This window comes from Oncorhynchus mykiss, chromosome 27, assembly GCF_057628025.1.
Source record: "Oncorhynchus mykiss isolate SJ-2025 chromosome 27, ASM5762802v1, whole genome shotgun sequence".
NCBI classification, from domain to species: Eukaryota; Metazoa; Chordata; class Actinopteri; order Salmoniformes; family Salmonidae; genus Oncorhynchus; species Oncorhynchus mykiss.
In genome coordinates, this window is record NC_143048.1 from 49,702,754 (window position 1) to 49,726,400 (window position 23,647).

General features: G+C 40.3%; 1 protein-coding gene across 1 annotated transcript in view; it reads left to right on the forward strand.

Annotated features, from left to right (window-relative positions):
• Positions 1–20,752, forward strand: part of nars2 (asparaginyl-tRNA synthetase 2, mitochondrial) — a 44,801-nt gene extending 24,049 nt beyond the window's left edge. Inside the window, exons 10-14 of the mRNA XM_036965512.2 lie at positions 6,746–6,812; positions 7,672–7,809; positions 8,486–8,583; positions 8,844–8,870; positions 19,993–20,752. Of these exons, the coding sequence (XP_036821407.2) occupies positions 6,746–6,812; positions 7,672–7,809; positions 8,486–8,583; positions 8,844–8,870; positions 19,993–20,137 (475 nt within the window). The 3' untranslated portion in view covers positions 20,138–20,752. The remainder of the gene's footprint in view (positions 1–6,745; positions 6,813–7,671; positions 7,810–8,485; positions 8,584–8,843; positions 8,871–19,992) is intronic.
• Positions 20,753–23,647: the final 2,895 nt, after the last annotated feature.

Genomic DNA, 23,647 nt, shown 5'->3' on the forward strand with positions numbered 1-23,647 from the left:
GCTGACTGATGGGTCCTTGGTAAACAACAGGCGTAGACTAACAGTGAAATGCTTGGTAAACAACAGGTGTAGACTAACAGTGAAATGCTGACTGATGGGTCCTTGGTAAACAACAGGTGTAGACTAACAGTGAAATGCTGACTGATGGGTCCTTGGTAAACAACAGGTGTAGACTAACAGTGAAATGCTGACTGATGGGTCCTTGGTAAACAACAGGTGTAGACTAACAGTGTAATGCTGACTGACTGGTCCTTGGTAAACAACAGGTGTGGACTAACAGTGTAATGCTGACTGAAGGGTCCTTGGTAAACAACAGGTGTAGACTAACAGTGAAATGCTGACTGATGGGTCCTTGGTAAACAACAAGTGTAGACTAACAGTGAAATGCTGACTGATGGGTCCTTGGTAAACAACAGGTGTAGACTAACAGTGTAATGCTTGGTAAACAACAGGTGTGGACTAACAGTGTAATGCTGACTGAAGGGTCCTTGGTAAACAACAGGTGTAGACTAACAGTGTAATGCTGACTGATGGGTCCTTGGTAAACAACAGGTGTAGACTAACAGTGTAATGCTGACTGATGGGTCCTTGGTAAACAACAGGTGTAGACTAACAGTGAAATGCTGACTGATGGGTCCTTGGTAAACAACAGGTGTAGACTAACAGTGAAATGCTGACTGATGTTCCTTGGTAAACAACAGGTGTAGACTAACAGTGAAATGCTGACTGATGGGTCCTTGGTAAACAACAGGTGTAGACTAACATTGTAACGCTGACTGATGGGTCCTTGGTAAACAACAGGTGTAGACTAACAGTGAAATGCTGACTGATGGGTCCTTGGTAAACAACAGGTGTAGACTAACAGTGTAATGCTGACTGATGGGTCCTTGGTAAACAACAGGTGTAGACTAACAGTGAAATGCTGACTGATGGGTCCTTGGTAAACAACAGGTGTAGACTAACAGTGTAATGCTGACTGATGTTCCTTGGTAAACAACAGGTGTAGACTAACAGTGTAATGCTGACTGATGGGTCCTTGGTAAACAACAGGTGTAGACTAACATTGTAATGCTGACTGATGGGTCCTTGGTAAACAACAGGTGTAGACTAACAGTGAAATGCTGACTGATGGGTCCTTGGTAAACAGCAGGTGTGGACTAACAGTGAAATGCTGACTGAAGGGTCCTTGGTAAACAGCAATGCAGAGTTAAAGATACCAATGAAGAAGACAGAATATAAATATTGACATGAGGAATAAATACTTTTCCAACATGTAAATTACATTACAGGCTTATTCTACAATTGATCAAATAAATGTTTTTCCTCATAAATCTACACTCAATACCCCATATTGACAAATCAAAAACAGGACTTTAGAAGTGTTTGCAAATGTATATATATATATATATATATATATATATATATATGAAAAATGAAATATCTTTTTTACATAAGTATTCAGACCCTTTGCTATGAGACTCAATATTGAGCTCAGGTGCATCCTGTTTCCATTGATTTTCCTTGAGATGTTTCTACAACTCGATTGGAGTCCACCTGCAGTAAAGTCAATTGATTGGACATGATTTGGAAAGCCACACACCTGTCTATATAAGGTCCCACAGTTGACAGTGCATCAGAGCAAAAACCAAGCCATGAGGTCAAAGAATTGTCCGTAGAGCTCCGAGACAGGATTGTGTTGAGGCGCAGATCTGGGGAAGGGTACCAAAACATTTCTGCAGCATTGAAGATCCCCAAGAACACAGTGGCCTCCATCATTCTTAAATGGAAGAAGTTTGGAACCACCAAGACTCTTCCTAGAACTGTCCGCCCGGCCAAACTGAGCAATCAGGGGAGAAGGGCCTTGGTCAGGGAGGTGACTAAGAACCCGATGGTCACTCTGACAGAGCTCCAGAGTTATTTCCGAATGTATTCTATATTTAGAGCCAAATCCCTGTAATGCTTAGAGAATATCTAATTTCAAGTGTTATTGAAGTGTTGTGGTTGCAGCTTCACCTTCCACATCTAAAGCCTTTTCTTTTGGGGGGTTGCAATATGCCACCAAATGCAGTCTGTATCTAAATAATATATGTGAAATGCTTAATAGTGTATGTGATATGAACAGAGAGGTCTACTTTCTTGGGGACCTGAATATTGACTGGTTTTCATCAAGCTGTCCCCTCAACAGGAAGCTTCTCACTGTAACCAGTGTCTGTAATCTGGTTCAGGTTATTAATCAACCCACTCAACAGGAAGCTTCTCACTGTAACCAGTGCCTGTAATCTGGTTCAGGTTATTAATCAACCCACTCAAGAGGAAGCTTCTCACTGTAACCAGTGTCTGTAATCTGGTTCAGGTTATTAATCAACCCACTCAACAGGAAGCTTCTCACTGTAACCAGTGTCTGTAATCTGGTTCAGGTTATTAATCAACCCACTCAACAGGAAGCTTCTCACTGTAACCAGTGTCTGTAATCTGGTTCAGGTTATTAATCAACCCACTCAACAGGAAGCTTCTCACTGTAACCAGTGCCTGTAATCAGGTTCAGGTTATTAATCAACCCACTCAAGAGGAAGCTTCTCAGTGTAACCAGTGCCTGTAATCTGGTTCAGGTTATTAATCAACCCACTCAAGAGGAAGCTTCTCAGTGTAACCAGTGCCTGTAATCTGGTTCAGGTTATTAATCAACCCACTCAAGAGGAAGCTTCTCACTGTAACCAGTGCCTGTAATCTGGTTCAGGTTATTAATCAACCTACCAGGGTGTTTACAAACACTACAGGAACAAGATCATCTACATGTATCGATCACATCTTTACCAATACTATAGAACTTTGTTCTAAACCTGTATCCGTACCCATTGGATGCAGTGATCACAATATAGTGGCTATATCCAGGAGATTCAAAGTTTCAACAGCTGCGACTAAAATAGTGTATAAGAGATCATATAAAATATTTAGCTGTGACTCTTATGTTAAAAATATTTGTTGATTATTGATAAACATGAACCTGTTAAGAAACGGACTGTTAGAACTGTTGAGGCTCCATGGATTGATGAGGATTTGAAAAACTGTATGGTTGAAAGAGATGGGGCAAAAGGACTGGGAAAATTGCTATCGATCAATAATGACAAACCTCCTGGCATTGACAACTTAGATGGAAAGCTACTGAGGATGGTAGCTGACTCTATAGCCACTCCTACTGAGGATGGTAGCTGACTCTATAGCCACTCCTACTGAGGATGGTAGCTGACTCTATAGCCACTCCTACTGAGGATGGTAGCTGACTCTATAGCCACTCCTACTGAGGATGGTAGCTGACTCTATAGCCACTCCTACTGAGGATGGTAGCTGACTCTATAGCCACTCCTACTGAGGATGGTAGCTGACTCTATAGCCACTCCTACTGAGGATGGTAGCTGACTCTATAGTCACTCCTATCTGTCATATCTTTAATCTGAGTCTAGAGGAAAGTCTTTGTTCTCAGGCCTGGAGGGAAGCCAAAGTCATTCCGCTACCCAAGAGTGGTAAAGAGGCTTTTACTGGCTCTAACAGCAGACCAATCAGCTTGCTGCCAGCTCTGAACATACTGTTAGAAAAAATGCTGTATGACCAAATACAATGCTATTTCTCTGTAAACAAATGAACAACAGACTTTCAGCATGCTTATAGAGAAGAGGACGCAACATGTACTGCACTGACACAAATGACTGATTTGAAAGAAATTGATAAAAATAAGATTGTGGGAGCGATACTGTTAGATTTCAGTGCAGCCTGTTGTTTCTCAACTGTTGTTGAGAAAACTTGTGTTGTGGCTTTTCAACCTCTGCCATATGGTGGATTCAGAGCTATATATCTAATACAGCTCAAAGGGTTTTTCTTTAATGGAAGCTTCTCTAATGTTAAACATGTAGAGTGTGGTGTACCACAGGGCAGCTCTCTAGGCCCTCACCTCTTTTATATTTTTACCAATGACCTGCCACTGGCATTAAACAAAGCCTGTGTGTCCATGTATGCTGATGACTCAAGCATATACGAGTCAGCTAATGAAGTCACTGAAACCAGTAATAAACTGGTCCTGAACATCCCTAAAACTAAGAGCAATGTATTTGGTACAAATCATTCCTGAAGTTCTAGACCTCAGCTGGATCTGATAATGAATGGTGTGGCTGTTGAACAAGTTGAGGAGACTAAATTACTTGGCGTTGCCTTAGATTGGAAACTGTCATGGTCAAAACATATAGATTCAATGGTTGTAAAGATGGGGAGAGGTCTGTCCGTAACAAAGAGATGCTCTGCTTTTTTGACACCACACTCCACAAAGCTAGTCCTGCAGTCTCTAGTTTTATCTTATCTTGATTATTGTCCAGTCATGTGGTCCAGTGCTGAAAGGAAAGACCTAGTTAAACTGCAGCTGGTCCAGAACAGAGCGGCACGTCTTGCTCTTAATTGTAATCAGGGGGCTGATATAAATACTATGCATGCCAGTCTCTCTTGGCTCAGAGTTGAGGAGAGACTGACTGCATCAGTACTTCTTTTTTATAAGAAACATTAATGTGTTAAAAATTCCTAATTGTTTGCATAGTCAACTTACACACAGCTGTTACACACACACTTACCCCATCAGACATGCTACCAGGGGTCTTTTCACAGTCCCCAAATCCAGAAAGTGTACAGTATTATACTGAGCCATTACTGCATGGAACTCCCTTCTTCTTCCTTCCATCTCATGTCGCTCAAATAAACAGCAAACCTGGTTTAAAAAAAACAGATACAGCAACACCTCACAGCACAACGCCTCTCCCCTATTTGATCTAGATAGTTTGTGTGTATTTTTTTATTTCACCTTTATTTAACCAGGTAGGCCAGTTGAGAACAAGTTCTCATTTATAACTGCGACCTGGCCAAAATAAAGCAAAGCAGTGCGACACAAACAACAACACAGAGTTACACATAAACAAACATACAGTCAATAACACAATAGAAAAATCTATATACAGTGTGTGCAAATGTAGAAGATTAGGGAGGTAAGGCAATAAGTAGGACATAGAGGTGAAATAATTACAATTTAGCATTAACACTGGAGTGATAGATGTGCAGATGACGACGTGCAAGTAGAGATACTGGGGTGCAGAAGAGCAAAGAAACAAAAAAAACAATATGAGCTATTTACAGATGGGCTACGTACAGGTACAGTGATCGGTAAGCTGCTCTGACAGCTGATGCTTTAAGTTAGTGAGGGAGATATAAGTCTCCAGCTTCAGTGATTATTGCAATTCGTTCCAGTCATTGGCAGCAGAGAACTGGAAGGATAGGTGACCAAAGGAGGTGTTGACTTTGGGGATGACCAGTGAGATATACCTGCTGGAGCGCGTGCTACGGGTAGGTGTTGCTATGGTGACCAGTGAGCAGAGATAAGGCGGGGATTTACCTAACAAAGACTTATAGATGACCTGGAGCCAGTGGGTTTGCAGACGAATATGTAGCGAGAGCCAGCTGACTAGAGCATACATGTCTCAGTGGTGGGTGGTATATGGGGCTTTGGTGACAAAACGCATGGCACTGTGATAGACTGCATCCAATTTGCTTAGTAGAGTGTTGGAGGCTATTTTGTAAATGACATCGCCGAAGTCGTGGGGGGCGGCAGGGTAGCCTAGTGGTTATAGCATTGGACTAGCAACTGGAAGGTTGCAAGATCAAATCCCCGAGCTGACATGGTAAAAATTTGTCGTTCTGCCCCTGAACAGGCACTGTTCCTAGGCCGTCATTGAAAATAAGAATTTGTTCTTAATTTTAACTGACTTGCCTTTTTAAATAAAGGTAAAATAAAAATAAGAATATTGGCATTAGGGAGAGGCATGTGTAGCCGAGTGATCATAGGGTCCAATGAGCAGCACTAGGTAAGTCAGGGAGCCGTTCGGTAGTCGCTACTATGCTAGGCGAGCGGGAGACACGGCGATTCAGACAGCTAGCGGGCCGGGGCTAGCAGATGGGCCTCCAGGGACGTCGCAACGGAAGAGCCTGTTGAAACCACCTCGGACGGTTACGTCGGCAGACCGGTCGTGTTGGGGCTCCGTGTCGGCAATAAAGGGTCCAGGCCAATTGGCAAAAGAGGTATTGTAGCCCAAGAATTAGCTGATAGACCTCTTCGCGTAGCCGGGAGATGAGCCTAGCTCGAGGCAAACTCAAGGCTAACTGATGCTTGCTTTGGAACATAGGCGTTAGCCTGGAGTAGCCACTCGGTTGCAGCTAGCTAGCTGCGATGATCCGGTGTAATGGTCCAGAGCTTGCGGTAGGAATCCGGTGAAGCGGTAGAGAAAAAGCAGTCCGATATACTCTGGGATGATATACTTTGGGTTGATATACTCTGGGTTGATATACTTTGGGTTGATATACTCTGGGTTGATATACTCTGGGTTAATATACTCTGGGTTAATATACTCTGGGTTGATATGGTATGTACTGATACAGTGGGGAGAACAAGTATTTGATACACTGCCGATTTTGCAGGTTTGCCCACTTGCAAAGCATGTAGAGGTCTGTAATTTTTATCATAGGTACACTTCAACTGTGAGAGACGGAATCTAAAACAAAAATCCAGAAAATCACATTGTATGATTTTTAAGTAATTAATTTGCATTTTATTTTACGATTACATGTTGATCATTGATATTTAACGATTACACAAGGATCATTAATATACAGTGATTGCATAATGATCATTAATACTGTTTCCATCTCTTTGCTTCAGGATAACCTACACAGAAGCCATAAACATCCTCAACAGCAGCTCCAAGAAATTTGCTTTCAAAACAGATGTAAGTAGAGTACAGCTCTATCCTCTTTCAGAGGGAGATAACTGTAGCCTCTTTCAGAGGGAGATAACTGTAGCCTCTTTCAGAGGGAGATAACTGTAGCCTCTTTCAGAGGGAGATAACTGTAGCCTCTTTCAGAGGGAGATAACTGTAGCCTCTTTCAGAAGGAGATTACTGTAGCCTCTTTCAGAAGGAGATAACTGTAGCCTCTGTCAGAAGGAGATAGCTGTAGCCTCTTTCAGAAGGAGATAGCTGTAGCCTCTGTCAGGAGATAGCTGTAGCCTCTGTCAGAAGGAGATAGCTGTAGCCTCTGTCAGAAGGAGATAGCTGTAGCCTCTGTCAGAGGGAGATAGCTATAGCCTCTTTCAGAAGGAGATAGCTGTAGCCTCTTAATAACAGATGGTCTAACAAATAATAAATTACAGATTTTCTAGAATGTTGTACCCTGTGTATTCTGTACTGTGTCAACCTGATTCTATTTTCACACCTTAGATTCTACATTTTCAGGGGGTCAAACCTTTAATCTCTCATTCTCTTTCTGCCTCTTACTCCTTCCCTCTCTCCCCTTCTCACTCTACCCCACCTCTCTCCCTACCTTCCTCTCCCTCCCTCTTTTACTGATTCTCTTCCCCCTTTTGTCTCCCTCTCCCCTCCCTCTCTCCCTACCTTCCTCTCCCTCCCTCTTTTACGGATTCTCTTCCCCCTTTTGTCTCCCTCTCCCCTCCCTCCCTCCCTCCCTCCCTCCCTCCCTCCCTCCCTCCCTCCCTCCCTCCCTCCCTCCCTCCCTCCCTCCCTCCCTCCCTCCTTCCTTCCTTCCCTCCCTCCCTCCCTCCCTCCCTCCCTCCCTCCCTCCCTTTATCAGTGGGGCTCTGACTTGCAGACAGAGCATGAGAAGTACCTGGTGAAACATTGTGGCGATGTTCCTCTCTTCGTCACTGATTATCCCTATGCCCTGAAGCCCTTCTACACACGAGACAACCAGGACCAGCCTCTACACACTGTAAGGTCACGTAGCACATGGAGATCGGTCTAGTTTGAACAACAGATCAGGTTGTTATTATAATAGAGAATGTGTTGTTAATGAGTCACCTGGTTAAATAAAACAAACTCCAATCCATAGTTAAAACATTGTTTCACCTATTAAAGTTGTATGGTCAGTTGAACCGGTCCCGGGTCGTGTCAGTTGAACCGGTCGTGTCAGTTGAACCGGTCATGTCAGTTGAACCGGTCATGTCAGTTGAACCGGTCCCGGGTCATGTCAGTTGAACCGGTCCCGGGTCATGTCAGTTGAACCGGTCCCGGGTCATGTAAGTTGAACCGGTCATGTCAGTTGAACCGGTCCCGGGTCATGTCAGTTGAACCGGTCCCGGGTCATGTCAGTTGAACCGGTCCCGGGTCATGTAAGTTGAACCGGTCCCGGGTCATGTAAGTTGAACCGGTCATGTCAGTTGAACCGGTCCCGGGTCATGTCAGTTGAACCGGTCCCGGGTCATGTCAGTTGAACCGGTCCCGGGTCATGTCAGTTGAACCGGTCCCGGGTCATGTCAGTTGAACTGGTTCTGGTCGTGTCAGTTGAACCAGTGTGTGTGTGTGTGTGTGTGTGTGTGTGTGTGTGTGTGTGTGTGTGTGTGTGTGTGTGTGTGTGTGTGTGTGTGTGTGTGTGTGTACCTCCCCAGGCAGCAGCAGTAGATCTATTGGTCCCCGGAGTAGGAGAGATGTGTGGAGGTTCTCTGAGAGAGGAGAGACTGGACCTACTGAAGTCACGTCTAGCACAGTAGGAACACGCAACGTTATGAAATAACTCTTTTACAACTTTCAGATAAAAGGAAAAACATCAGAAAACCGCATTTCATGTCCAATACATATAAACTGTATAAATACATACATATATTTACAATACAACAGACAGAAATGTGAAACGTGGGAATATTGAGTATATATATTTACACAACACAGTCATTAATATGTACACATGGAATCAACACAATTTGGTAATTGCTCGTCTGTTAAACCCACGTTATGCTTCTTCTTTAGGGCTGGTTTGGATGAGACATACGGATGGTAAGAGCATTTTAATTCAATTACGTGTTCAAATTGTGTAACTATGTTTGCTTATGATAAAGTACTTTATTTTCTACTCCGTTCTACTCTACACTGTTATATTCTACTCTGCTCTGTTCTACTCTACACTGTTCTATTATGTTCTACACTGTTCTATTCTGTTCTACACTGTTCTATTATACTCTACACTGTTCTACTCTACACTGTTATATTCTACTCTGCTCTGTTCTACTCTACACTGTTCTATTATGTTCTACACTGTTCTATTCTGTTCTACACTGTTCTATTATACTCTACACTGTTCTACTCTACACTGTTATATTCTACTCTGCTCTGTTCTACTCTACACTGTTCTATTATGTTCTACACTGTTCTATTCTGTTCTACATTGTTCTATTGTACTCTACACTGTTCTACTCTACACTGTTCTATTCTACACTGTTCTATTCTGTTCTACACTGTTCTATTCTGTTCTACACTGTTCTATTATACTCTACACTGTTCTACTCTACACTGTTCTATTCTACACTGTTCTATTCTGTTATATTCTACTCTACACTGTTCTATTCTACTCTACACTGTTATATTCTGTTGTGTTCTACTCTACACTGTTATATTCTATTCTACACGGTTCTATTCTACTCTACACTGTTCTATTCTATTCTACACTGTTATATTCTATGTTGTTCTGTTCTACTCTACACTGTTCTATTCTACTCTACACTGTTCTATTCTACTCTACACTGTTCTACTCTACAATGTTCTACTCTACACTGTTCTATTCTACTCTACACTGTTCTACTCTACAATGTTCTACTCTACACTGTTCTATTCTACTCTACATTGTTCTATTCTACTCTACACTGTTCTATTCTATTCTATACTGTTCTACTCTACACTGTTCTATTCTATACTGTTCTATTCTACTCTACACTGTTATATTCTACTCTACACTGTTCTATTCTACATTGTTCTATTCTACTCTACATTGTTCTATTCTACTCTACATTGTTCTATTCTACATTGTTCTATTCTACTCTACATTGTTCTATTCTGTTCTATTCTGTTCTATTCTACTCTACATTGTTCTATTCTACATTGTTCTATTCTACTCTACATTGTTCTATTCTGTTCTATTCTGTTCTATTCTACTCTACATTGTTCTATTCTACTCTACACTGTTCTATTCTGTTCTATTCTACTCTACATTGTTCTATTCTACTCTACACTGTTCTATTCTATTCTACACTGTTCTATTCTATTCTACACTGTTCTATTCTATACTGTTCTATTCTACTCTACATTGTTCTATTCTATTCTACACTGTTCTATTCTAGTCTACATTGTTCTATTCTACTCTACATTGTTCTATTCTACATTGTTCTATTCTAGTCTACATTGTTCTATTCTACTCTACATTGTTCTATTCTACGCTACGCTGTTCTATTCTACATTGTTCTATTCTACTCTACATTGTTCTATTCTACTCTACACTGTTCTATTCTACTCTACACTGTTCTATTCTACTCTACACTGTTCTATTCTACTCTACACTGTTCTATTCTACTCTACACTGTTCTATTCTGTTGTGTTCTACTCTACACTGTTATATTCTATTCTACACGGTTCTATTCTACTCTACACTGTTCTATTCTATTCTACACTGTTCTATTCTGTTCTATTCTACACTGTTCTATTCTACTCTACATTGTTCTATTCTACTCTACACTGTTATATTCTACTCTATACGGTTCTATTCTACTCTACACTGTTCTATTCTATTCTACACTGTTCTATTCTGTTCTATTCTACACGGTTCTATTCTACTCTACACGGTTCTATTCTACTCTACACTGTTCTATTCTACTCTACACTGTTCTATTCTGTTGTGTTCTATTCTACACGGTTCTATTCTACTCTACACTGTTCTATTCTACTCTACATTGTTCTATTCTACTCTACATTGTTCTATTCTACTCTACATTGTTCTATTCTACTCTACACTGTTTTATTCTACTCTGCTCTGTTCTATTCTACTCTACACTGTTCTATTCTACTCTACACTGTTCTATTCTGTTCTACTCTACACTGTTCTATTCTGTTCTATTCTACTCTACACGGTTCTATTCTATTCTACACTGTTCTATTCTTTTCTGTTCTACTCTACACTGTTCTATTCTGTTCTATTCTACTCTACATTGTTCTATTCTACTCTACACTGTTCTATTCTACTCTGCTCTGTTCTATTCTACTCTGCTCTGTTCTATTCTACTCTACACTGTTCTATTCTACTCTACACTGTTCTATTCTGTTCTACTCTACACTGTTCTATTCTGTTCTATTCTACTCTACACGGTTCTATTCTATTCTACACTGTTCTATTCTGTTCTATTCTACTCTACATGGTTCTATTCTATTCTACACTGTTCTATTCTTTTCTGTTCTACTCTACACTGTTCTATTCTGTTCTATTCTACTCTACACGGTTATATTCTACTCTACACTGTTCTATTCTACTCTACACTGTTCTATTCTACTCTACACTGTTCTATTCTGTTGTGTTCTACTCTACACTGTTCTGTTCTACTCTACACTGTTGTGTTCTACTCTACACTGTTCTATTCTACTCTACACTGTTCTATTCTGTTGTGTTCTATTCTACTCTACACTGTTCTATTCTGTTCTACTCTACACTGTTCTATTCTACACTGTTATATTCTACTCTACACTGTTCTATTCTGTTCTATTCTATACTACACTGTTCTATTATTTTCTGTTCTACTCTACACTGTTCTATTCTGTTATATTCTACTCTACACGGTTCTATTCTACTCTGCACTGTTCTATTCTACTCTACACTGTTCTATTCTGTTGTGTTCTATTCTACTCTACACTGTTCTATTCTGTTCTACTCTGCACTGTTCTATTCTACACTGTTATATTCTACTCTACACTGTTCTATTCTGTTCTATTCTATACTACACTGTTCTATTATTTTCTGTTCTACTCTACACTGTTCTATTCTGTTATATTCTACTCTACACGGTTCTATTCTACTCTGCACTGTTCTATTCTACTCTACACTGTTCTATTCTGTTCTATTCTACTCTACACGGTTCTATTCTACTCTACACTGTTCTATTCTACTCTACACTGTTATGTTCTACTCTACACTGTTCTATTCTATTCTACACGGTTCTATTATGTTCTACTCTACATTGTTCTATTCTATTATACACTGTTCTATTCTATTCTACACGGTTCTATTCTACTCTACACTGTTCTATTCTACTCTACACTGTTCTATTCTACTCTACACTGTTCTATTCTGTTATATTCTACTCTACACTGTTCTATTCTGTTATATTCTACTCTACACGGTTCTATTCTGTTCTATTCTGTTCTATTCTACTCTGCTCTGTTCTATTCTACTCTACACTGTTCTATTCTGTTGTGTTCTATTCTACACTGTTCTATTCTGTTCTATTCTACTGTACACTTCTATTCTGTTCTATTCTATCTACACTGTTCTATTCTGTTCTATTGTACTCTACACTGTTCTATTCTACTCTGCACTGTTCTATTCTACTCTACTCTGTTCTATTCTACTCTACTATGTTCTATTCTACTCTACTCTGTTCTATTCTACACTGTTATATTCTACTCTACACTGTTCTATTCTGTTCTATTGTACTCTACACTGTTCTATTCTACTCTATTCTGTTCTATTCTACTCTACACTGTTATATTCTACTCTACACGTTTCTGTTCTATTCTATTCTACACTGTTCTATTCTGTTGTGTTCTATTCTACACTGTTCTATTCTGTTATATTCTACTGTACACTTCTGTTCTGTTCTACTCTACACTGTTCTATTCTGTTCTATTCTACTCTACACTGTTCTATTCTACTCTACACTGTTCTATTCTACTCTACACTGTTCTATTCTACTCTACACTGTTCTATTCTACTCTACACTGTTATATTCTACTCTACACGTTTCTGTTCTATTCTATTCTACACTGTTCTATTATTTTCTGTTCTACTCTACACTGTTCTATTCTGTTCTATTCTACTCTACACGGTTCTACTCTATTCTACACTGTTCTATTCTTTTCTGATCTACTCTACACTGTTCTATTCTATTCTATTCTACTCTACACGGTTCTATTCTACACTACACTGTTCTATTCTACTCTACACTGTTCTATTCTGTTTTGTTCTACTCTACACTGTTCTATTCTACTCTACACTGTTGTGTTCTACTCTACACTGTTCTATTCTACTCTACACTGTTCTATTCTGTTGTGTTCTATTCTACTCTACACTGTTCTATTCTGTTCTACTCTACACTGTTCTATTCTACACTGTTATATTCTACTCTACACTGTTCTATTCTGTTCTATTCTATACTACACTGTTATATTATTTTCTGTTCTACTCTACACTGTTCTATTCTGTTATGTTCTACTCTACATGGTTCTATTCTACTCTGCACTGTTCTATTCTGTTATGTTCTACTCTACATGGTTCTATTCTACTCTGCACTGTTCTATTCTACTCTACACTGTTCTATTCTGTTCTATTCTACTCTACACGGTTCTATTCTACTCTACACTGTTCTATTCTACTCTACACTGTTTTGTTCTACTCTACACTGTTCTATTCTACTCTACACTGTTGTGTTCTACTCTACACTGTTCTATTCTACTCTACACTGTTCTATTCTGTTGTGTTCTATTCTACTCTACACTGTTCTATTCTGTTCTACTCTACACTGTTCTATTCTACACTGTTATATTCTACTCTACACTGTTCTATTCTACACTGTTATATTCTACTCTACACTGTTCTATTCTACACTGTTATATTCTACTCTACACTGTTCTATTCTACACTGTTATATTCTACTCTACACTGTTCTATTCTACACTGTTATATTCTACTCTACACTGTTCTATTCCGTTCTATTCTATTCTACACTGTTATATTATTTTCTATTCTATTCTACACTGTTCTATTCTGTTATATTCTACTCTACACTGTTCTATTCTACTCTACACTGTTCTATTCTGTTATATTCTACTCTACACTGTTCTATTCTACTCTACACTGTTCTATTCTGTTATATTCTACTCTACACTGTTCTATTCTGTTATATTCTACTCTACACTGTTCTATTCTGTTCTATTCTACTCTACACTGTTCTATTCTGTTATATTCTACTCTACATGGTTCTATTCTACTCTGCACTGTTCTATTCTACTCTACACTGTTCAATCAATCAATCAATCAAATTTATTTTATATAGCCCTTCGTACATCAGCTGATATCTCAAAGTGCTGTACAGAAACCCAGCCTAAAACCCCAAACAGCAAGCAATGCAGGTGAAGAAGCACGGTGGCTAGGAAAAACTCCCTAGAAAGGCCAAAACCTAGGAAGAAACCTAGAGAGGAACCAGGCTATGTGGGGTGGCCAGTCCTCTTCTGGCTGTGCCGGGTGGAGATTATAACAAAACATGGTCAAGATGTTCAAATGTTCATAAATGACCAGCATGGTCGAATAATAATAAGGCAGAATAGTTGAAACTGGAGCAGCAGCACAGTCAGGTGGACTGGGGACAGCAAGGAGTCATCATGTCAGGTATTCCTGGGGCATGGTCCTAGGGCTCAGGTCCTCCGAGAGAGAGAAAGAAAGAGAGAATTAGAGAGAGCATATGTGGGATGGCCAGTCCTCTTCTGGCTGTGCCGGGTGGAGATTATAACAGAACATGGCCAAGATGTTCAAATGTTCATAAATGATCAGCATGGTCGAATAATAATAAGGCAGAACAGTTGAAACTGGAGCAGCAGCACAGCCAGGTGGACTGGGGACAGCAAGGAGTCATCATGTCAGGTAGTCCTGGGGCATGGTCCTAGGGCTCAGGTCCTCCGAGAGAGAGAAAGAGAGAAGGAGAGAATTAGAGAACGCACACTTAGATTCACACAGGACACCGAATAGGACAGGAGAAGTACTCCAGATATAACAAACTGACCCTAGCCCCCCGACACATAAACTACTGCAGCATAAATACTGGAGGCTGAGACTGTTCTATTCTACTCTACACTGTTCTATTCTGTTCTATTCTACACGGTTCTATTCTACTCTACACGGTTCTATTCTACTCTACACTGTTCTATTCTACTTTACACTGTTCTATTCTACTCTACACTGTTATGTTCTACTCTACACTGTTCTATTCTATTCTACACGGTTCTATTATGTTCTACACTGTTCTATTCTGTTATATTCTACTCTACACTGTTCTATTCTGTTATATTCTACTCTACACGGTTCTGTTCTATTCTATTCTGTTCTATTCTACTCTGCTCTGTTCTATTCTACTCTACACTGTTCTATTCTGTTGTGTTCTATTCTACACTGTTCTATTCTGTTGTGTTCTATTCTACACTGTTCTATTCTGTTATATTCTACTGTACCCTTCTGTTCTGTTCTACTCTACACTGTTCTATTCTGTTCTATTCTACTCTACACTGTTCTATTCTACTCTACACTGTTCTATTCTACTCTACTCTGTTCTATTCTACTCTACACGGTTCTATTCTACTCTACACTGTTCTATTCTACTCTACACTGTTCTATTCTACTCTACACTGTTATGTTCTACTCTACACTGTTATATTCTGTTGTGTTCTATTCTACACTGTTCTATTCTGTTCTATTCTACTCTACACTGTTCTATTCTACTCTACACTGTTCTATTCTACTCTACTCTGTTCTATTCTACTCTGTTCTATTCTACTCTACTCTGTTCTATTCTACTCTACACTGTTATATTCTACTCTACACTGTTCTATTCTGTTCTACTCTACACTGTTCTGTTCTACTCTACACTGTTCTATTCTGTTCTATTCTATTCTGTTCTGTTCTACTCTACACTCTTCTGTTCTACTCTACACTGTTCTGTTCTACTCTACACTGTTCTATTCTGTTCTATTCTATTCTGTTCTACTCTACACTGTTCTGATCTGTTCTACTCTACACTGTTCTATTCTGTTCTACTCTACACTGTTCTGTTCTACTCTACACTGTTCTATTCTGTTCTATTCTATTCTGTTCTGTTCTGCTCTACACTGTTCTGTTCTACTCTACACTGTTCTGTTCTACTCTACACTGTTATGTTCTGTTCTACTCTACACTGTTCTATTCTGTTCTATTCTGTTCTGCTCTACTCTACACTGTTCTGTTCTACTCTACACTGTTCTATTCTGTTCTACTCTACACTGTTCTGTTCTACTCTACACTGTTCTATTCTGTTCTATTCTACTCTACACGGTTCTACTCTATTCTACACTGTTCTATTCTGTTTTGTTCTACTCTACACTGTTCTATTCTACTCTACACTGTTGTGTTCTACTCTACACTGTTCTATTCTACTCTACACTGTTCTATTCTGTTGTGTTCTATTCTACTCTACACTGTTCTATTCTGTTCTACTCTACACTGTTCTATTCTACACTGTTATATTCTACTCTACACTGTTCTATTCTACACTGTTATATTCTACTCTACACTGTTCTATTCCGTTCTATTCTATTCTACACTGTTATATTATTTTCTGTTCTACTCTACACTGTTCTATTCTGTTCTACTCTACACTGTTCTGTTCTACTCTACACTGTTCTATTCTGTTCTATTCTACTCTACACGGTTCTACTCTATTCTACACTGTTCTATTCTGTTTTGTTCTACTCTACACTGTTCTATTCTACTCTACACTGTTGTGTTCTACTCTACACTGTTCTATTCTACTCTACACTGTTCTATTCTGTTGTGTTCTATTCTACTCTACACTGTTCTATTCTGTTCTACTCTACACTGTTCTATTCTACACTGTTCTATTCTACTCTACACTGTTCTATTCTGTTATATTCTACTCTACATGGTTCTATTCTACTCTGCACTGTTCTATTCTACTCTACACTGTTCTATTCTACTCTACACTGTTCTATTCTACTCTACACTGTTATGTTCTACTCTACACTGTTCTATTCTATTCTACACGGTTCTATTATGTTCTACTCTACATTGTTCTATTCTATTTTTCACTGTTCTATTCTATTCTACACGGTTCTATTCTACTCTACACTGTTCTATTCTGTTATATTCTACTCTACACTGTTCTATTCTGTTATATTCTACTCTACACGGTTCTGTTCTATTCTATTCTGTTCTATTCTACTCTGCTCTGTTCTATTCTACTCTACACTGTTCTATTCTGTTGTGTTCTATTCTACACTGTTCTATTCTGTTGTGTTCTATTCTACACTGTTCTATTCTGTTATATTCTACTGTACACTTCTGTTCTGTTCTACTCTACACTGTTCTATTCTGTTCTATTCTACTCTACACTGTTCTATTCTACTCTACTCTGTTCTATTCTACTCTACACGGTTCTATTCTACTCTACACTGTTCTATTCTACTCTACACTGTTCTATTCTACTCTACACTGTTATGTTCTACTCTACACTGTTATATTCTGTTGTGTTCTATTCTACACTGTTCTATTCTGTTATATTCTACTGTACACTTCTGTTCTGTTCTACTCTACACTGTTCTATTCTGTTCTATTCTACTCTACACTGTTCTATTCTACACTGTTATATTCTACTCTACACTGTTCTATTCCGTTCTATTCTATTCTACACTGTTATATTATTTTCTGTTCTACTCTACACTGTTCTATTCTGTTCTACTCTACACTGTTCTGTTCTACTCTACACTGTTCTATTCTGTTCTATTCTACTCTACACGGTTCTACTCTATTCTACACTGTTCTATTCTGTTTTGTTCTACTCTACACTGTTCTATTCTACTCTACACTGTTGTGTTCTACTCTACACTGTTCTATTCTACTCTACACTGTTCTATTCTGTTGTGTTCTATTCTACTCTACACTGTTCTATTCTGTTCTACTCTACACTGTTCTATTCTACACTGTTCTATTCTACTCTACACTGTTCTATTCTGTTATATTCTACTCTACATGGTTCTATTCTACTCTGCACTGTTCTATTCTACTCTACACTGTTCTATTCTACTCTACACTGTTCTATTCTACTCTACACTGTTATGTTCTACTCTACACTGTTCTATTCTATTCTACACGGTTCTATTATGTTCTACTCTACATTGTTCTATTCTATTTTTCACTGTTCTATTCTATTCTACACGGTTCTATTCTACTCTACACTGTTCTATTCTGTTATATTCTACTCTACACTGTTCTATTCTGTTATATTCTACTCTACACGGTTCTGTTCTATTCTATTCTGTTCTATTCTACTCTGCTCTGTTCTATTCTACTCTACACTGTTCTATTCTGTTGTGTTCTATTCTACACTGTTCTATTCTGTTGTGTTCTATTCTACACTGTTCTATTCTGTTATATTCTACTGTACACTTCTGTTCTGTTCTACTCTACACTGTTCTATTCTGTTCTATTCTACTCTACACTGTTCTATTCTACTCTACTCTGTTCTATTCTACTCTACACGGTTCTATTCTACTCTACACTGTTCTATTCTACTCTACACTGTTCTATTCTACTCTACACTGTTATGTTCTACTCTACACTGTTATATTCTGTTGTGTTCTATTCTACACTGTTCTATTCTGTTATATTCTACTGTACACTTCTGTTCTGTTCTACTCTACACTGTTCTATTCTGTTCTATTCTACTCTACACTGTTCTATTCTACTCTACACTGTTCTATTCTACTCTACTCTGTTCTATTCTACTCTACTCTGTTCTATTCTACTCTACACTGTTATATTCTACTCTACACTGTTCTATTCTGTTCTACTCTACACTGTTCTGTTCTACTCTACACTGTTCTATTCTGTTCTATTCTATTCTGTTCTGTTCTACTCTACACTCTTCTGTTCTACTCTACACTGTTCTGTTCTACTCTACACTGTTCTATTCTGTTCTATTCTATTCTGTTCTACTCTACACTGTTCTGATCTGTTCTACTCTACACTGTTCTATTCTGTTCTACTCTACACTGTTCTGTTCTACTCTACACTGTTCTATTCTGTTCTATTCTGTTCTGTTCTGCTCTACACTGTTCTGTTCTACTCTACACTGTTCTGTTCTACTCTACACTGTTATGTTCTGTTCTACTCTACACTGTTCTATTCTGTTCTATTCTGTTCTGCTCTACTCTACACTGTTCTGTTCTACTCTACACTGTTCTATTCTGTTCTACTCTACACTGTTCTGTTCTACTCTACACTGTTCTGTTCTACTCTACACTGTTCTGTTCTAATCTACACTGTTCTATTCTACTCTACACTGTTCTGTTCTACTCTACACTGTTCTGTTCTACTCTACACTGTTCTGTTCTGTTCTACTCTACACTGTTCTGTTCTACTCTACACTGTTCTGTTCTACTCTACACTGTTCTGTTCTAATCTACACTGTTCTGTTCTACTCTACACTGTTCTGTTCTAATCTACACTGTTCTATTCTACTCTACACTGTTCTATTCTGTTCTACTCTACACTGTTCTGTTCTACTCTACACTGTTCTGTTCTACTCTACACTGTTCTGTTCTGTTCTACACTGTTCTGTTCTACTCTACACTGTTCTGTTCTACTCTACACTGTTCTGTTCTAATCTACACTGTTCTGCTCTACTCTACACTGTTCTGTTCTGTTCTACACTGTTCTGTTCTACTCTACACTGTTCTGTTCTACTCTGAACTGTTCTATTCTACTCTACACTGTTCTGTTCTACTCTACACTGTTCTGTTCTAATCTACACTGTTCTGTTCTACTCTACACTGTTCTGTTCTACTCTGCACTGTTCTATTCTACTCTACACTGTTCTATTCTGTTCTATTCTACTCTACACTGTTCTGTTCTGTTCTACTCTACACTGTTCTGTTCTACTCTACACTGTTCTATTCTACTCTACACTGTTCTATTCTGTTCTATTCTACTCTACACTGTTCTGTTCTACTCTACACTGTTCTGTTCTACTCTACACTGTTCTATTCTGTTCTATTCTACTCGGTTTGATTCTGTTATATCTACTATATTCTGTCTGTCCAGGTATTTGGATCTGAGGCGGTTTGGTTCTGTCCCTCACGGTGGGTTTGGTATGGGCTTTGAGCGCTACCTGCAGTGTGTTTTGGGGGTCGACAACATCAAAGACGTTATTCCATTCCCCAGATACTCCCGCTCTTGCCTTCTGTAAACTATACACTGAGTATACCAAACATTAAGAACACCTTCCTAATATTGAGTTGCACGCCCCCCCGTTTGCCTTCAGAACAGCCTCAATTCATCGGGGCATGGACTCTACAAGGTCTTTAAAGCGTTCCACAGAGATGTTGGCCCATGTTGACTCCAATTCTTTGTACTGTTGTCTAGCTGGATGTCCTTTGGGTGGTGGACCATTCGGGTTACACACAGGAAACTGTTGAGTGTAAAACCCAGCAGCGTTGCAGTTCTTGACACAAACCGGTGCACCTGGCACCTACTACCATACCCCCGTTTAAAGGCACTTAAATATATCTTGTCTTGCCCATTCATCCTCTGAATAGCACACAGACACAATCCATGTCTCAGTTGTCTCAAGGCAAAAAAAATCCTTCTTTAACCCGTCTCCTCCCCTTCATCTACACTGATTGGAGTGGATTTAACAGGTGACATCAATAAGGGATCATATCCTGGATTCACCTGGTCTGTCTGTCATGGAAAAAGCAGGTGTTCCTAATGTTTTGACCACTCAATGGATGTGTCACTATGGTCAGATGATTCTTTTTGTAAAGATGTCACTTTTTTTTTTATTTATAAAATGTTAAAATGATCAAATGTTGTCTGTTGTTGTTCATATGAGAAACTGTCAAAAATAGTGTTTAAATGCATAGCCGCGGGAAGTAGGGGTGCCGAGTGTGTTGCAGCTGAGGGCGCTGCAAACTACTGCTAATATGTTTAAATGTATTTCGCTACACCCACAAATAACATCTGCTGAACATGTATGTGACAAATAAAATTTGATTTGATGTAAATTGTACCAATATATTGTTGATTGAGTCTAGTACAGTTTCCCAGAGTCCTTCAGGTGCACAGACAAGGTCACTGCTGTTTCCAAGAGTCCTTCAGGTGCACAGACAAGGTCACTGCTGTTTCCAAGAGTCCTTCAGGTGCACAGACAAGGTCACTGCTGTTTCCAAGAGTCCTTCAGGTGCACAGACAAGGTCACTGCTGTTTCCAAGAGTCCTTCAGGTGCACAGACAAGGTCACTGCTGTTTCCCAGAGTCCTTCAGGTGCACAGACAAGGTCACTTCTGTTTCCAAGAGTCCTTCAGGTGCACAGACAAGGTCACTTCTGTTTCCAAGAGTCCTTCAGGTGCACAGACAAGGTCACTACTGTTTCCCAGAGTCCTTCAGGTGCACAGACAAGGTCACTTCTGTTTCCAAGAGTCCTTCAGGTGCACAGACAAGGTCACTGCTGTTTCCAAGAGTCCTTCAGGTGCACAGACAAGGTCACTACTGTTTCCAAGAGTCCTTCAGGTGCACAGACAAGGTCACTGCTGTTTCCCAGAGTTTTTCAGGTGCACAGACAAGGTCACTACTGTTTCCAAGAGTCCTTCAGGTGCACAGACAAGGTCACTGCTGTTTCCAAGAGTCCTTCAGGTGCACAGACAAGGTCACTGCTGTTTCCCAGAGTCCTTCAGGTGCACAGACAAGGTCACTGCTGTTTCCAAGAGTCCTTCAGGTGCACAGACAAGGTCACTGCTGTTTCCAAGAGTCCTTCAGGTGCACAGACAAGGTCACTACTGTTTCCAAGAGTCCTTCAGATGCACAGACAAGGTCACTGCTGTTTCCAAGAGTCCTTCAGGTGCACAGACAAGGTCACTACTGTTTCCAAGAGTCCTTCAGGTGCACAGACAAGGTCACTACTGTTTCCAAGAGTCCTTCAGGTGCACAGACAAGGTCACTGCTGTTTCCCAGAGTCCTTCAGGTGCACAGACAAGGTCACTACTGTTTCCCAGAGTCCTTCAGGTGCACAGACAAGGTCACTGCTGTTTCCAAGAGTCCTTCAGGTGCACAGACAAGGTCACTGCTGTTTCCAAGAGTTCTTCAGGTGCACAGACAAGGTCACTACTGTTTCCCAGAGTCCTTGAGGTGCACAGACAAGGTCACTGCTGTTTCCCAGAGTCCTTCAGATGCACAGACAAGGTCACTTCTGTTTCCAAGAGTCCTTCAGGTGCACAGACAAGGTCACTGCTGTTTCCAAGAGTCCTTCAGGTGCACAGACAAGGTCACTACTGTTTCCAAGAGTCCTTCAGGTGCACAGACAAGGTCACTACTGTTTCCAAGAGTCCTTCAGGTGCACAGACAAGGTCACTGCTGTTTCCCAGAGTTTTTCAGGTGCACAGACAAGGTCACTACTGTTTCCAAGAGTCCTTCAGGTGCACAGACAAGGTCACTGCTGTTTCCCAGAGTTTTTCAGGTGCACAGACAAGGTCACTACTGTTTCCAAGAGTCCTTCAGGCGCACAGACAAGGTCACTGCTGTTTCCAAGAGTCCTTCAGGTGCACAGACAAGGTCACTGCTGTTTCCCAGAGTCCTTCAGGTGCACAGACAAGGTCACTGCTGTTTCCAAGAGTCCTTCAGGTGCACAGACAAGGTCACTGCTGTTTCCAAGAGTCCTTCAGGTGCACAGACAAGGTCACTACTGTTTCCAAGAGTCCTTCAGATGCACAGACAAGGTCACTGCTGTTTCCAAGAGTCCTTCAGGTGCACAGACAAGGTCACTACTGTTTCCAAGAGTCCTTCAGATGCACAGACAAGGTCACTACTGTTTCCAAGAGTCCTTCAGGTGCACAGACAAGGTCACTGCTGTTTCCAAGAGTCCTTCAGGTGCACAGACAAGGTCACTACTGTTTCCAAGAGTCCTTCAGGTGCACAGACAAGGTCACTGCTGTTTCCAAGAGTCCTTCAGGTGCACAGACAAGGTCACTACTGTTTCCAAGAGTCCTTCAGGTGCACAGACAAGGTCACTACTGTTTCCAAGAGTCCTTCAGATGCACAGACAAGGTCACTACTGTTTCCAAGAGTCATTCAGATGCACAGACAAGGTCACTACTGTTTCCAAGAGTCCTTCAGATGCACAGACAAGGTCACTACTGTTTCCAAGAGTCATTCAGATGCACAGACAAGGTCACTACTGTTTCCAAGAGTCCTTCAGGTGCACAGACAAGGTCACTGCTGTTTCCAAGAGTCCTTCAGGTGCACAGACAAGGTCACTGCTGTTTCCCAGAGTCCTTCAGGTGCACAGACAAGGTCACTGCTGTTTCCAAGAGTCCTTCAGGTGCACAGACAAGGTCACTGCTGTTTCCAAGAGTCCTTCAGGTGCACAGACAAGGTCACTACTGTTTCCAAGAGTCCTTCAGATGCACAGACAAGGTCACTGCTGTTTCCAAGAGTCCTTCAGGTGCACAGACAAGGTCACTACTGTTTCCAAGAGTCCTTCAGATGCACAGACAAGGTCACTACTGTTTCCAAGAGTCCTTCAGGTGCACAGACAAGGTCACTGCTGTTTCCAAGAGTCCTTCAGGTGCACAGACAAGGTCACTACTGTTTCCAAGAGTCCTTCAGGTGCACAGACAAGGTCACTGCTGTTTCCAAGAGTCCTTCAGGTGCACAGACAAGGTCACTACTGTTTCCAAGAGTCCTTCAGGTGCACAGACAAGGTC